Here is a 15,625-nt window from a genome sequence, read left to right on the forward strand (position 1 = left end):
GTTGATAAGAGATCTGAGAGGACACATGTAAGCGAGCTATTTTACAAACTTCAAACTTGTACTATTTTGTTCATTTTAAACTTTCTCCTTTTGTACTAATGCTTTCTATATTATTTAACAGAAAGAATTTTCAACTGTACTCTCATAGGCCAATTAGAGGTGGGATCATGCCTTGATGCATCAGAAGCAAATTCTAATGACGATGACATCATTAGGACACAGTCCTGAGTTGACGTTGTTGATGGAAGAAAACGAATGACTATATAGATAAGATAACTTATTACCAATTACACTACTGAAAGAGATATATTGAAAGACCAACCATCTGCCTCCAGCAGTTCTAACAAGATTGTTTTCTAGCTTAAACAACAACTACAAGGTCGTGACCAAGCTTATGATGAACTGAGAAAATGATTTAAGAATTTGGAAAATATGGTCATGAAATTGTTGCCTCAAGAAGGACAGACTCAGTCCATCCCATCATCGTCCCAGCAACAACACCTTCTAATCCAACCCACCTAGTGCAACCATCTCTCCACCAATAGCCACCTTCCTAGCAACAACTTCAGCAGCATGAAGAAGAAGATAATGATTCAGAAGACTATGATGATTCTTAGGACTTTTTTTAGTTTACAAACATTTATTTTAAGACTTATTTGTTTCTTTTATGAATGACAATATAACTATGATTTTAAAGATATGGATTTCATTTATGATTCATTACATTGTCTGAATTGTGACATTTGTCTCTATTGTTTTTATTGATAGTATATTGTTGACAGGTTAATTGTGGTGGAAAGGAAATGTTGTCCACACTACATATAATTATGTTTTGTACTTTACTAACGAAATATTTCATCGATAATGTAACTCATTTTGTCAAGTCATTATCAATGGATCATGACAATCAATAATTGACGACCGGGATTTATCAGTAAATGTTTCCGACAATATATTTATTGATGATTTTTGTCTGTCGAAAATCTATCAAAAATTAATATTATCGACAAATTTCTTTCGTTGATAAATCAAGTTTTTTTATAATCACTAGTGCAAAAACATCGTATAACGTCACACATTCAACGTCCAACTACTAAATAGCCAATGTTAAAAATGATCGGTGGCATTTTTGTAAATAAATGCAATTGTAGAACGTCGAAACCTCATTCAATTCGACATTCTATGATGGTAATTATTTAAACCAACGTGTCATTCTCTTTCTTCTTTCTTTTAAACCACCAATAGTACGTCGAATTCTGTAGGGGTTCGACATAATATTTGTCAGTTAGAAGCCAAAGAGTCACCCATTTTAATTCTTTTTTCTTTTAAACAAAAAATAATATGTCGAATTCTTTTTCAGCTAGAATTCTTTTAAACAACAAGTAAGGGCTTCGATGTATTATTTGTCACCCAGATGCCAAAAAGTAAGCCCTTTTAAATTCTTTTTTTTTCTTTTTTCTTTTAAACCACATATTATACGTCGAATTTTGTAGGATCTTCGACGTATTATTTGTCCGCCAAAAGTTTCCCCTTTTTAATTTGAGCGGGAGATTGAAAACTCATTCACTTTATTTTAGCGCACGAGACCCTCTTCTCTTCTCAAACTTTTCTCGAACGAAGTTTGACGACCATCACATGTAATCTTTCTTTCATTTGATACAAATGCATGTTAGTTAACTACGTATAATTTTTGTTTGTTTTAACCGATTATTTTCGTGTTCTTGTCCTTCATAGGTGCATTCTGTTTTTTCTCTCACTGGTGAAAACACTTTATTCCGACGAACCCACCTTTTGAAGGTTAGTTTTCGATTTTGTTTTGAAGAACTTATTTGTTGAACTTGTTTGTTGTTGTTTTTTGTTAAACTTGTTTGTTGTTGTTATTTGGTTGAACTTGTTTGTTATTGTTGTTGTTGTTTGATTGAACTTGTTTATTGTTTGTTATTGTTATTTGTTGTTGATACTATACTACACATTCATAGGTCATGCTTTATAAAATATCAAAAACTGAAATTTGTTGTTTTTCTGCTTTTCAGTAGAGTTGTAAACAAAGATTACAAATCAAAAAAAAAAATTGTTTAACGTTGAATATTAACAAAATTCGATTTCAATTTGATTAACGTCGAAGTTTTTAAATTCAACGTCATTTAACGTCTTCCGATATGACGGTTGACCTCGAATTTGACGTGAAAGGCCAAAAGAACTACGACGTTATACGATATTTTTGTACTAGTGAATGTTAATTATCATGAATGTTTTTATTTGTTATTTTAATTATTTTTTGCTGTAATAAAAATAAAAATATTTTATAAAAACAATTTTATATGTCAACATCTTAGTTTGTTATATATATATATATATATATATATATATATATATATATATATAATATGTAATTTTATGTGTTAATGTTTTTATATCTATGCATAAATCTTAGTTATACACTCTTTAATATTTTTATTTATATTTTTTAATATTTTTTATCTATATATTTGTTCTCATTTTCTTTATGTAATTAAAGTAATTATAAATATATTAATCAAAATTAGAAAATAATTATTAAATTAAAAGTAAAATGAATACATGAAAAACGATATTATGTGTAAGAGTGGAAAAAATAAATTGTAATGTACTGTTAAAAACTGCATTAAATAAAAAAAACTAGTTCACTTAAATTATGCCGAAGTAAAAAATAGTTTAGATGAAATGAATTGAAATATATTTTATTTTATCAAATGTACTTAATTACATCGAATTACATTATAACTGATTTTTTAACTATACTAATTTTTGAAAAATATTCCATAGTTTGTTTTGGAAAAATAATCTAAAACGAAGACTGACAACAGAAAATAAGTTTCACTGTAAGTGTAGAACAATTTTACATATTCAAGACACAAATAAAGGAAAGGAGGAAAATATTCAAGAAAAGCCCTATACTGTTGATCAGTCTATCTCAATAAATTGAACAATCGAATGTGAGTGTCTCACCCAGAAAATGAGAGATGGTTATCAGAAATGGATTCCAACATTCCTCTGTCATCAGAAATGGATTGGTGGAGTAGTGATTTCCCTGACTGGCGTGAACTTCCCTTCTTCAACCTGAGATAGGCAAACCTTGTTTTTCATACTTTCCCTTGCTTTAGAGCTTTCACAGTTTTCAGTTAACTATCTCAAAATATAATAGATTCAGTTTTTCTAGACTAAACTAGATAATAGTATAATTAATTTTAAGTAAAACTAGATTCTTTTTTTAGTATAAAATAGTATAATTAACTATAATTAAGTTATCTTTGTTCAATACCTAATTATTTTTATTTCATAGCATTAATCTTAAAATATATTATTCTTTTGTATTTTATTCTAAAAAACCTTAACACCATAATAATACAAAATCACATTATAGAGTATTTTTGAAAGAATAAATTCAAATAGGATATCTCACCAAAAACAAACAAAAAATGATAAAAGTGTTTGCTTCTATAAGATTGAGTACACTTTAGATATTAATTCTTTTGATAGGCAAAACTTAACTAGTTAATATTAGAGATTAATTTTCAGTCTAATTCACATACCAATTACAATTTTTTATTCATAATAAAAAATCTTTTAGAGACAAATAATTTTTAGTTTATAAATTATTATCTAAATTAGTCACTATAGTAACTATTTATTTATTTATATAAAATTAGTTGCTATTTATATTTTTGTAATGTTTATTTTTAATGTTTATATTTATTGAAGTCGGTGTTTGATAGACAAACACTAATTTTATTTACTTTTTATTAGTTTAAGTTAATTTTTTATTAAGTCAACGTTAATATAATATATCTTTAATACTAATTTTAAGTTAGTTTAGGTCAACTCGACAAAATTATATGTTATGAATTGATGATAAAAAATGAGTCATTGGTTATTCTTAATCCAACGACTTATATTATATGTAAATCTTCTTACTTACAAATTTTCTCATTTTTCTAGATAAATCATATCACATTCATTTTCTTTATGTATACTCATCTTTTTTACTCACATATCTCAATTTCATCAACACTAATTTTCTTTGTCTACATTCCTAAGCACCGGTCAAATAAAAATGCATTAGTGTTGATAAGACTAAAATACTTTAATTAAAATTAATTTAAAAGCTAACCGACTTTTTCAACAATACTTATAACTAATCTTCAAATGTCAATGTTAATAAATTACAATTCATGAATTTAGAATTTCCCCACTGTATATAACCCAAGATCAATGATCTTTTCTAATTAATGTCAATTTTTACTTATTAAAATTGATGCACATATATGTTTTATAATTAGTTTATATCCATTTAATTTTCATTTTCTTTACCTTCTCTTGAATTCGGGCAATCTCTTTTCTCGTGTGAGTAAATTTTATTTTAATAAAATAAAATTTTATTTTAAATTTAGAAAGCTAAAAGTTGGGTGATACATAAATCACAGTACATTCTTTTATATCACAGTGTATACTTCTTTGCTCACTTCTCAAGTTTTTATGAATAATGGAAAGTATTTCAAACAGAGGTGCTTGCGATTGCACATTGCCCTATGCCCTATGGTGTGATTCTGTGTTTGTCCGAAGCAACAACAATTTACAACAAAATGATTCAAGTCCGAAAGAGTTCACATGTGAAAAAGATAATACTGTCTAGAGGGCTATCATTTTCATTGTTTTACTCGTATGTATCATTCATTGGGTGGTGTTGGAGCAGTTTACAGTGATGAGGAACAATTATTGGCACCATCAGAGCAGATAACAGGCCAAAACCAAATCATATTCAACGATACGGCTATGCAGCAGCAACAGGGAACATATCAGACGTTGACTTGTTTAATTTCCAGATTAATAACACCACTTGAGACAAAACAGGGTAAATGGGAATACACTTCAATGCTTATTACTTACTCAATTTCACGTTTTCTTTCTTTCATTACACGGTTCAGTCATTGTGTGCAATGCAGTTAATAATTGAAAGAAAGTTACATATTTTTCTGTAGCACTGTGGTGTGAGTTAAACTGTGTACTGCACCAGTTATGGAGACAAAACCAACCAAAATGTTGATTTGTTTGGGGAGCTTAGAATGCACATGCCGGTTGCAGAAGGTTACCAGCTAGGACAAACACTTAAGCTCATCTCCAACATGACATGTGAGAGATGTGGCAGTGTGCTGCATGTTTTGCATTATTGTACCTCTCTGACTACACCCCGTTGTCACATGTACCAATTAAGACCATGGAACAAGCTTCAATATGGAGAGGACTGTGATTATTACCACCTGCTCACTTGCTGCAGCTGCCTCCTTAATAGCTACGAAGAGTACACACACCCGAATAAATCCATCAGCTCTAGTCAATTTGTATATTTTTATGTATGCTGTTAAGTTAGTTACTTTACTGTCTTTATACCCTTCTCGTTATAAACAAAACAAGTTGGTAGTTACTTAACATAGTTTATCTTATCACCATTTAAGATATTTTTTTAATCATATTTTAATTTAACATTCTAGTTTAAAGATTAGTAAAAATATTTTTCTTGTCTAATGATTTATATTTTCTATAAAAAATAACAATTTGAAAGTATGTTTGTAATGGAAATGGAAAAGATGGATATTGGTGAATTTTTTTTGTGTGTCCATACAAAGTGGAAGAACAGAGGAGAGTACTGTAAAACACAAGATATTGAGTGGATGTGGTGGGTCTGATCTCCAATTTCTGATGTGGTAAGCAGTAACTCCCAAGCTGTTGGCAAAATGCCAGTATGGAGGCACATGCTGCTGCGTCAATATCAATCATTTCTCAGTATTTCCTCATCAGAAACTATGCCAGGATTAAGAGATTTTCTGGGCCCAAACAGGGACTTAGGGAATTTTATGCTCAGATTATTGCAATCTGCTGCTCCTTAGCAGGTAAATTTTCTGCTCCTTTATCACACGTTTTGCTGCGATTTGGAAAGATTTTCATATTTTTAAAGGGGTTAATTAAATTTGCAGAAAGTTATTGAATAGAAGAAAATATATTAGCAGCAAGACTTAGGTGTAAAATTATGGGGTAGAAGGTATTTGGTAAGGGGACAAAAATGGCTGAGCTATTGTTCTACTCTTGATGAGTGATAATGGTGTATAGTGTTGAAGTTGTTTGTTATGCAGATATTAATGATAATAAATTTGCAATAAAAACACTTCTAATCAGACAAATCAATGGCAAAAGATGTCAAGCTTGAATTTAACTGACAGACAGGTACTGACGTCACCTAATCATGCAAAAAGGACTCCACCAATAATTTTAAATCCCTCTCATCATATTCATTTCTCCACCACTTTTTTTTATCTTTCCCAATTGTTAAATTATTTTACATTTGATAATTTATTTATTTTTGAAAAATTACTACGAGATGCATTTCATTTTAAACAATATTATACTTTTATTTTAAAATAAAAAGAAAATTATGAGTGCAATATTATTTGTTTTTTCACATTAACTCAAAAATATATTTTTTTTTATTTAGTTACAACAACAATCATAACCACAATATAGTTACTATATATATTTTTAGTTTTTTTATATTTGTAAATATTATTAATGTTTTGATTTTAAGCCTCTTGGATGAATTAATTATTAAAGTTATTTTTGCATTTGATATTATCTAAGTTCAACAATTTTATTACAATTTTATCTTTAAAACAGATATATTAGTACGAGAGAGGAAAGTTAAGACAAGGTTTTGTATAAACAACATTTGATCTATATTTCTAAACAAAATAAGAAATTTATGTATATCAGAAATATCAATGTTTAAATTTCAAGTTTTCTAACATCATTCAAATTAATCATCGCATTTTTGAAAATCTCGACAATTATAAATGATTTTATTCTTAGCAAGCGATTCGATAGACTATAAAAAAAAAATACTGAATATAAATGATTTCTCATCTCAAATGTTAAACAATACAAGCCTTTTAATATATCAAAACACAGTATAAATTAAATACTTGTCCAAATAAAGGCAACGAAGCCCAAACATATAACTTTGCCATCATATTATTCAATAATATATTAAATCATTTATTTTATTGTTTAAGATAAATATTTTTTTAGAAAAAAAACTTGAACCCAAAAGAAAAATATATTATAAGTGTGCATAAAGTTTCTCTCAAAAATAATAAAAAAAATAAAAAAATTGTTGTGCCGACGTTACTTTATGTGGTGGTAAGCTAATGCATCACCTAAGCCATTTATTGTCGTATAATATGTCAAAGCGATGATGGGCCCTGCTGTAAGTAAATTTAAAGCTTCATTACTAACTCCAACTCAATTAATGTAAATCTTCTATCACTCTTCACACGTAACTACTTCTTTATATCTCTCCAATTTCATTGGATCATTCATTTTTTCTTTTTCAAATTTCCTTTTTTAACTATTTTTCTATTAGTTTTAAAAAATTAAATATATTAAATTCATATACAATATTCATACACACCCACACCCACAAAACATCCAAGTCAATGTGCTTTAATTATGATTCTACTTGTTGTCGTTATGGGACAATTTCTTTCTTCAATAATTTCTGTAAAATATATTGAGAAAAAAAGTAAAGAGAAAATAAATAAATTGAGGTCATCAAAATCTAAATATACTTTTGATATAATAAGACTCTGAAACAAAAGGAAGAAAACATAAGACAAAAAAATTACTAACACACTGGTGAATATTTCTTATCAGAAAAAGAGTATAAAAAATTATTTATAAACATGTAAACAACACGAGTAGAATCAAATTAACTGACAAAACTTGAAACCAATGTGAAACATGAAATAGAATCTGAGAAGACAATTGAGCAAATTGCTCCCATATACAATATTCACATTTTTTTTTTAAATTTAAACTTTATTACAAAATATACATAATGTATATATAATATATATGTATAAGCCTGTCTTTCACATGTACCGTAGTTTTGTTAAAACAGTGTATTGTAATATCACACATTTCCATTTCAAATTAAATTCTAATTTTAATATTGTTAGAATTAGACATTTAAAATAGGTATAAAATGTTTTATTATTATGTAATTTTTCTAAAACCACCATGTTAAAAGAGTAATTTTATTCTCTTCTATTCAACATTAGATAATACTTTCACATATATTTTTATTGTTGAAAATTTAAGTGTAAGTATAAACATAAATTAAAAACAAATGATATATGAAAAAACAAATCCACTTAATTATTCATCTATGATATCATAGGCTCACTAAAAAGATAAAAAAAAAACGAGAAAAAGATGACAAGGCACCAGTTTAATGACGTTGAGTCATTTAAAAAAAAATATGGCTCATTTGATTAAAAGCTAAATATAAAAAGGTTTAATGTCTCAATAGGTCCCTATTTTTGTTCAGAATTTGAAATAGGTCCTTTTATATTTTGGTGTCTCAATTAGCTCCTTATTTTTGTTAATTTGATGCAAATAAATCCTTTCCGTCAATTTCATCATACGGCGTTAATGAATGTGTGACGTGGCCTTACACGTGTCAATACTGTCTTCAGGCCACGTAACACATTCATTAACGTCGTTTGATGAAATTGACGGAAAGGATTTATTTGCATCAAATTAACAAAAATAAGGACCCAATTGAGACGCCAAAAAATAAAGGGACCTATTTCAAATTCTGAACAAAAATAGGGACGTATTGAGACATTAAACCATATAAAAAAAATAACTGAATAAAAACGGATTCGAAATTTTAAAACAAAATTTTAAATTAATTTCTCCATTTTTAGATCTGTAATTTGCATAATAAAAAAATATTTTTAAGTAATTAAGAATGTTATAAGAAAAAGTGTGATGGTTTTGGATATATATATATATATATATATATATATATATATATATATATATATATATATATATATATATATATATATATATATATATATATATATATATATGGGCGTTGTCTAGTTTGTTGCCCTATTTTGTACAAGTTTAAACTGGAAAAGAAGGGGCCCATCTTAACAATTTGAAACTTAACAAGGGAATATTCAACTCTATGGCTGCACGCAATAACACTACTGTTTCAAAAAAAACATCTACATCTTCAGATTATTCTCGGTACACTAAACCAATTTCGATCACTTTCTGCAGTACGTTGCAGCAACCAAGCAAGAAACTATTTTCTCTCGTATCTTCTCTGCGATCTCCTCCTACTTCTCATGATACCATATCTCATAGGAACTGAGTTATGTCTCGGACAACATAAAACGCAGATTCATGTTAAATAATGTTGTTTTTGTTATCCGAAAGGTGTATTATATGATGCATTAAGTGGCAATACGAGAAAGTAGACACGTACGTTAGCAACTTCAATTGTTGTTCCCTGATTCCCCTTTTACAGCTCTAGCTAGCATTAGGTGGGAGCCATCTTCAAGCACTGTCTTTATCTCTTTACTGTTCAACTGCCCATAATTGGAACATCACCAAGGTACCTTCTTCCCTTCACCATTTTCATCAATTAATAATCTTTTTTATTTCATATATATTTATCATATCTTCATATTAATTATAATTACCTACACATATACATACATATATACGTTATTTTTCTGCTGCCTTTGATCTCTTATTATTCTTATGATCTTCATAAATAAAGCAAAACCAGAATCCCATGTCCTGGTGAATATCCTCAACCTGCTTTTCAGGGTTTCCTCTTTATCTTTCTAATTTTCCGTTGCAGCATATACTCATGCTGCCTGTTATTTAGTGAAAAGGGAAATTATTACATTCAAAACAATATTATTTTTCATCTCATCTTCACTCAATCATTATCCTTTTTGTTTAACTTATTATATATATATATATATATATATTCATACTTTTAACTATTTAAAATTAGTTTATATATGGTTTTTAAAATAAGTATTATTATTAACAATAATTTATCTTATGACAATTTATAAATGACAAGATGATGTAATTTTACTTCTTCTTTTTTACATTTATAGTTTATTCTTTGTATATGTTTCTTTCTTCACTGGATAAAGAATTAAAAAAAAAGTAATTTAGAAATATATTAATTCCTCTCACTCTTTTTGTTGTGCCATCTCACTCCCGAAGTCACGGAAATCCCTTTACGAAATCGTTTACTGTAGCATATGATAAAGCATTTATATTTTTTTATTTATTATAACTTTGACCTAGTACGAATATTAAAATTGTTTGTTATGTAATTCGTTTAATTTAAGTTTATACATGAAGTATATTATTAGGGATTAAATGTTAAATATATTGTCAGTGTAGGAAATTTAAATTAAAACAAAATTAAGTCGTTTATGATCGTTTCTTTAAATAAAAACTATTTTACAGATTAAAATAGTAATATTAAGATAAATAAGCTAATTAAATAATATTTTTCGTTAGAAAATAATAATGAGTTGTACAGAACATGAATTGATAAAGATTGATAGTTAATTTCATTAATTTACTATAAAGAATAATGGTTCATTCACATTCATGCGTCTTAATAATAATTATTATCACATACCTACTTTCTCTCTTTTTTGTTAAGGAATGACTACTTTCACTTATTTCAGTTCTCTTACTCCTTTTCATATTTTACCATCTCACATTTTTACTCTCTTTCTTTCTTCTTTTTCAATCTCTTTTTTCATTCATATATTATAAATTAAATAAATGAAGGATTATCCGTTGGAATATGTATGGGTATCTATGTCATTACTATATGAGAAATAACAATGAAAAGTATGACCATTCCCCATAGTTGTTGTTTTTTCCCATTTTCTCTTTGTATAGTCTTTTTTTCATCAATGGTACCACTCTAAATTATACTCTTATTTAAATAAAATGAATGTAATATAAACTTTTATGGAATTATAATTCTATATCGTGTACTAGAATTTTAGTTTTAAAAGTGAATTTTAATTTTTACAAATTCACTTTAAAAATAATTGTAACTTCGGAATTAAATCTTTGAAAGTATTTCGCATGTGACTAGGACTTGTATGTGTAGATACTCTAAATAAGTTGTATCAATGTTGATAGAAAATATAAAAATTAATCGATACAAGTAATAGTTTAGATTTTTTTTATTAAATATTTAGATGAATAGGAGTGTGAATAACATAGGTGAACCCTTGATACGAAGAAGATGTTGATGAAATGTCCTCGTTGAATATTAGAAATGAGAATGCAAGTTTTACTTTCAAAAGCAATTAAACTTGCACTCAACATATTTTTTTTCTTTCTTTATCTCGATCTCTCTCTTTTTTCTTTCTCTTTTTTATTCATATATATATATATAAATTAAATAAATCGATTAAAGAATGAAAGAGTATCAATTAGATATACGCATGAGTATCTGTATCATTATTATAACAAGAAAGAGTACGACCATACAACTAGATTCCGCATGTAGTTTTTTTTTCTGTACTTTCTCTTTATATCTTTTTTTTTTTCATCAAGACCCAATTGTTTTTTATAATTAATTTTCACTCTAAACTGCTTTTAATTAAATAAAAATGAATATGATGATATCAATCTCTATGAAATTATAACTCTACATGGTATATTAAACTTTCTTCTAGAGTTTTAATTTTAGAAGTGAATGTGACCCTTCTTTACAAATGTACTTTAAAATAATTTAGCAACTTTAGAATTAAATCTCCAAAAATAATTCGGACGTCAGTTCTAAAGTAAACAGAAATAATTTAAAAGTTAGATTAAATCAAAAGATGAGCCATTTGAAAAAGAAAACGATTTGGTGGACACAGACCCAATCATTCAATGCGGCGATCGAAAGAGTGGCCCGCCAAATGGACGGTCCTGGTTGATGGACTGGTGGGCCATGTCACAGAGGATCATTAATTAACACTCTGATGCCAGCAACTGCTCCATGAAAAGTGAAGAAAAAAAAAACAACTTAAAGAAAGAAATACAAAAATGAGTTTGTTTTAAATTTATACTCTCAAATTTTCTTTTAAATGCTAAGTTCCTGTGATTATTTCTACACTTCAATTTACTTTATAATTAAGTTCTATTTTAATTCTATGTAATAATTGAGTCACATTATACTATTTTTAACATGAGAAGAGATTTCTTTAGTTTTATGTTTTACACATAGCTCTATGGGTGTAGTTGTACAGTATAAATTGAATAATTACCTTATTATAGTAATTTTTGCATAAGATTAACATTGTTCCTGAAAGAAATTGAGGAATGAAGGAGGTGTTAGTGAGTGAAATTTGTACATAAGCTGGAACCCACCATGGAGGCAACACCTGGAACCGATAAGGTGTTGCAGACCCCACCATTCTACTACCGCCATCTCTGAAAATTCTTAATCATCCATTCTCTAAATCTCCATTCATGGCGAAGATTTAGAATGCAAAAGCATTCTCACACTTGTTTGTTGCTTTTTTTCCTTTGGTAAACTGTTTCATCCCTTTTACTAGAGAGGAGGAAAACGCAACATGTGAAAAACACAAATGTTGTTAATTGAAGTTGCCATGTTATGATGGACAAGTGAGTTGTTTTCTTTCTCTTCTAAGAATAAAAAGCATAAAATTACAAATCAAAAGGCTTTCGGGAGAAAAAGGGAGAGAGGAAAAGAAAAGCCAATTGCACAAACAATGATGATAAGATATCGTGTAGTGAAATAAAGCCAAATAATATCCAACTGTTAAATAGTGTCATCTCTCTCTCTCAAACCCTAAAAAACCCATTTCTCTTCTCTTCTCTTCCATCTCTTCCAACATATTAACCACACCAAAGAAATAGAAAAAATAATAATAATGATAATGATTATCCTTTCAAAATAAACAAAACTCAATTTCGTAGGGCAATAATAACCAAACCTCACGTCACCTTGTGTTAAAACATCAAACCAGTACACATGTAGGCATCCAAGAACACGTTGGTGGATTTCATCCTCTTGTGTTAGTTATCATCATGCCGATCCTCGCTTCCACCGTGATGTGACTGTGACTCACTTGCCTGAGATTCCGAAACGCCGATCACTGTCCGGTAAGGGTTAAGCCCCGAAAGCATGCTCAAATGCCCTTCGTTGATGTTCCCACCAATCCCAGAAGACCCTAATTGTTGACCTGGTAAAAGTGCCATTGGCGTGGGAAAGTTCATGAAATGCAACCCACTTGACATGTTTCCTCTATACAAGGCACTGTTACTCACACCGGGGAACGTCCAAAGAGGAGCTTCACCACTCACACCTTGGCTATTGGAATTCGCCAACATCCATATATTCGCCGGAATTTGAGCATGACTCGCCGGAATTGTCCCCGAGGAGCTTGATTGCATCAAATAGCTTCCGACTTGGTGTTGCATGGTCGAGGATAGGTCTTGCTCCGAGGGTCGTCTTTTCCTTCCCAAACCCTCTTCGTTGTTCTCCGAGGACAGGTCCAGGGACGACGAGTCGCGCAATTCGTGCTTGGGTTGGAAAATGGAAGTGGAGATGGGGTTGTTGGATTGAAAATTGAGGAGCGTCGTGGAAGTATTGGTGTTTTCAAGGAATAGGCTTCTCCTGGGTTGGAGAGAAAAGTTTGAATTGAAGTAGTTGGATCGCAGCTGGGACGGGACGGACATGGAGGAGCCCGAGCTCCGGTGAGATATGTTAAGGGACGTGAAATTAGCGGGGATGGTGCCGGTGCCAGTGGCGGCGATGACGGCAGGCTCGGCCTGCTGGAGGAGCCACTCTATGGTCTCGCCGTCGGACTTGTGTCCGAGCTCCCGCGTGAGCTGGAAAACTCTGGCGGCGCAGAGAGCAGGCATTCGAATTCGACGACCGCGGCCGTCGACTTTGGTGTGGCGGTCTTTGGTGGAGGTTCTTTTGGGTGGTGGCTTTTTGGGGGAGGCTTCGGAGGGTGTGGGGAGGAGGGTGGTGGTGGTGGTGTTGTTGGATCGGGTGGAGTTGGAGGTGGAGGGTTCGGCCGAGATGGCTAGGGAAGGGTATGGGGAGGAAGTGGAGCAGGAAGAGGGGTCTTGGTCTTCTTTCTTCTCGAGGAGTTGGAATGGGAAGTTTTGTCGGTGTTGATGTTGTTGGTGGTGGTGATGGTGGTGGTGGTGGTGGTGGAAATCATCACCGCCCTCCATGATCGCATGGGAAGGTTATTGTATATGGTAGTCGTGTTTTATCGGACAGAGTGGGATCGGTGAGTTTATGGTTTAATGTTGTCTAGGTTTCTTTGTTTTCTTTTTTGGAGCAAGGGAAGGAATTTGCTTTGGTGTGATTTCAGAGAGAGAGAGAGAGAGAGAGAGAGAGAGAGAGAGAGAGAAGAAAAGAGAGTGGGAGAGGGCTTTAAGCAACAAAGATAATGAGTGGGAATTATATGGGTGAGCTTTAAAAAGCATGATTTTTCTGAGAAAAGAAAATTGCTTTGGGTTTTGAATTGTATAAGCCTATAAAATAAATGAAATGAAATGAAATGAAAATGTTTTTGTTAGGATTTTGAAATGGTGTGAATGGTGAACGTGGAAAAATGTTTTTGGTTTTGAATTTTGTGATTGAAGAGAGGGAGTTGCCCTTTTTATTGTGGTTGGACAGAGTCTTTGGTTCAGAGTCCACGTGAGGTGCTCTTTTTTATCATTCAATCCATAAAGACAATGGAGGGCGTGGTGGGTCCCAATCCCAAGTCAAAAAATTGAAAGACCTGGAAAGGAAAGATTATCCTGTGGGTCCCTTCTCATTCAAGTAATCATTTCGTTTTGCCTTTGGCCTTTGCCTTTTGTTCTGCACCTTTGTTGGGGAACTTTGGGATTCCTCAATGAGCCTTTGCCCCTAAAAACAAGGGCTCTCTCATTTCTCAATTCAATTTCCTCATTCATCTCCAACTCTCACTCTTAAACCTCTCTTCTCTTCTCTGTTACTTTCCCACCTAGGCCATTCATTCGTTTGCTTTTTAGACCAACCCATTTCATTCCATCTATATCTTTACATAATACCCCTTTTCTCTATTTTTTTTACTTTTTAACTTCTCACCAAGCCTTCAAAAATACCATAATAATTATTAATACACTCTCTGACTTCCACAATATATCTCCACATAATCAACCTTTTTTTTACGCCCGATCTCTTTGTACTTTTTATTAAATATTAAATTTCTTGATCATGATGGGAGAAAAGGAGAGCTCAGAGGCTCTTTTTCTGTGACATAAAATGGATGTAAGATAAATGATATAGGACAATCGAGCTTTCTTCCAAAAATTATAATCAATATATGCGCTTGTTGTTAGTCTTTATTTACTGTTTTACCCTCGACTGAAAATCTTGAGGCTTACCTTAATGATTTCAAACACCAATGTATCTAATTGATATTATCCGCTACGTATTTACTGCAAGTATCGTCATTATATTTGGAGCATCTATCCACTCCTTCGCATCATTAAATAATACAAGAAAGCACCTCTTTCAAGCAAGTTATAGGATCTATCAACACAAGAAAGATTTGATAAGAAAAATTCCATGGATAGTTTAAGGAAGCTTGTGACATTGATAAGTAACAAGAATAATTTTCAGAAAGATTAAGGTAAGAATAGGAAAATGAGTATGCCAAACATAGAATGAAATTCAAGGACAAGT

General features: G+C 30.7%; 1 protein-coding gene across 1 annotated transcript; it reads right to left on the reverse strand.

Moving 5' to 3' along the window:
• Positions 1-12,651: 12,651 nt before the first annotated feature.
• LOC124845385 (transcription factor TCP15-like) lies at positions 12,652-14,482 on the reverse strand. Its single transcript, XM_047322474.2, has one exon. It carries the CDS (start codon positions 14,137-14,139, stop codon positions 12,970-12,972), a length of 1,170 nt encoding a protein of 389 aa, XP_047178430.1. The 5' UTR covers positions 14,140-14,482; the 3' UTR covers positions 12,652-12,969.
• Positions 14,483-15,625: the final 1,143 nt, after the last annotated feature.

Source organism: Vigna umbellata, chromosome 2, assembly GCF_029865625.1.
Source record: "Vigna umbellata cultivar VRB3 chromosome 2, Vumbellata_1.0, whole genome shotgun sequence".
Taxonomy (NCBI): Eukaryota; Viridiplantae; Streptophyta; class Magnoliopsida; order Fabales; family Fabaceae; genus Vigna; species Vigna umbellata.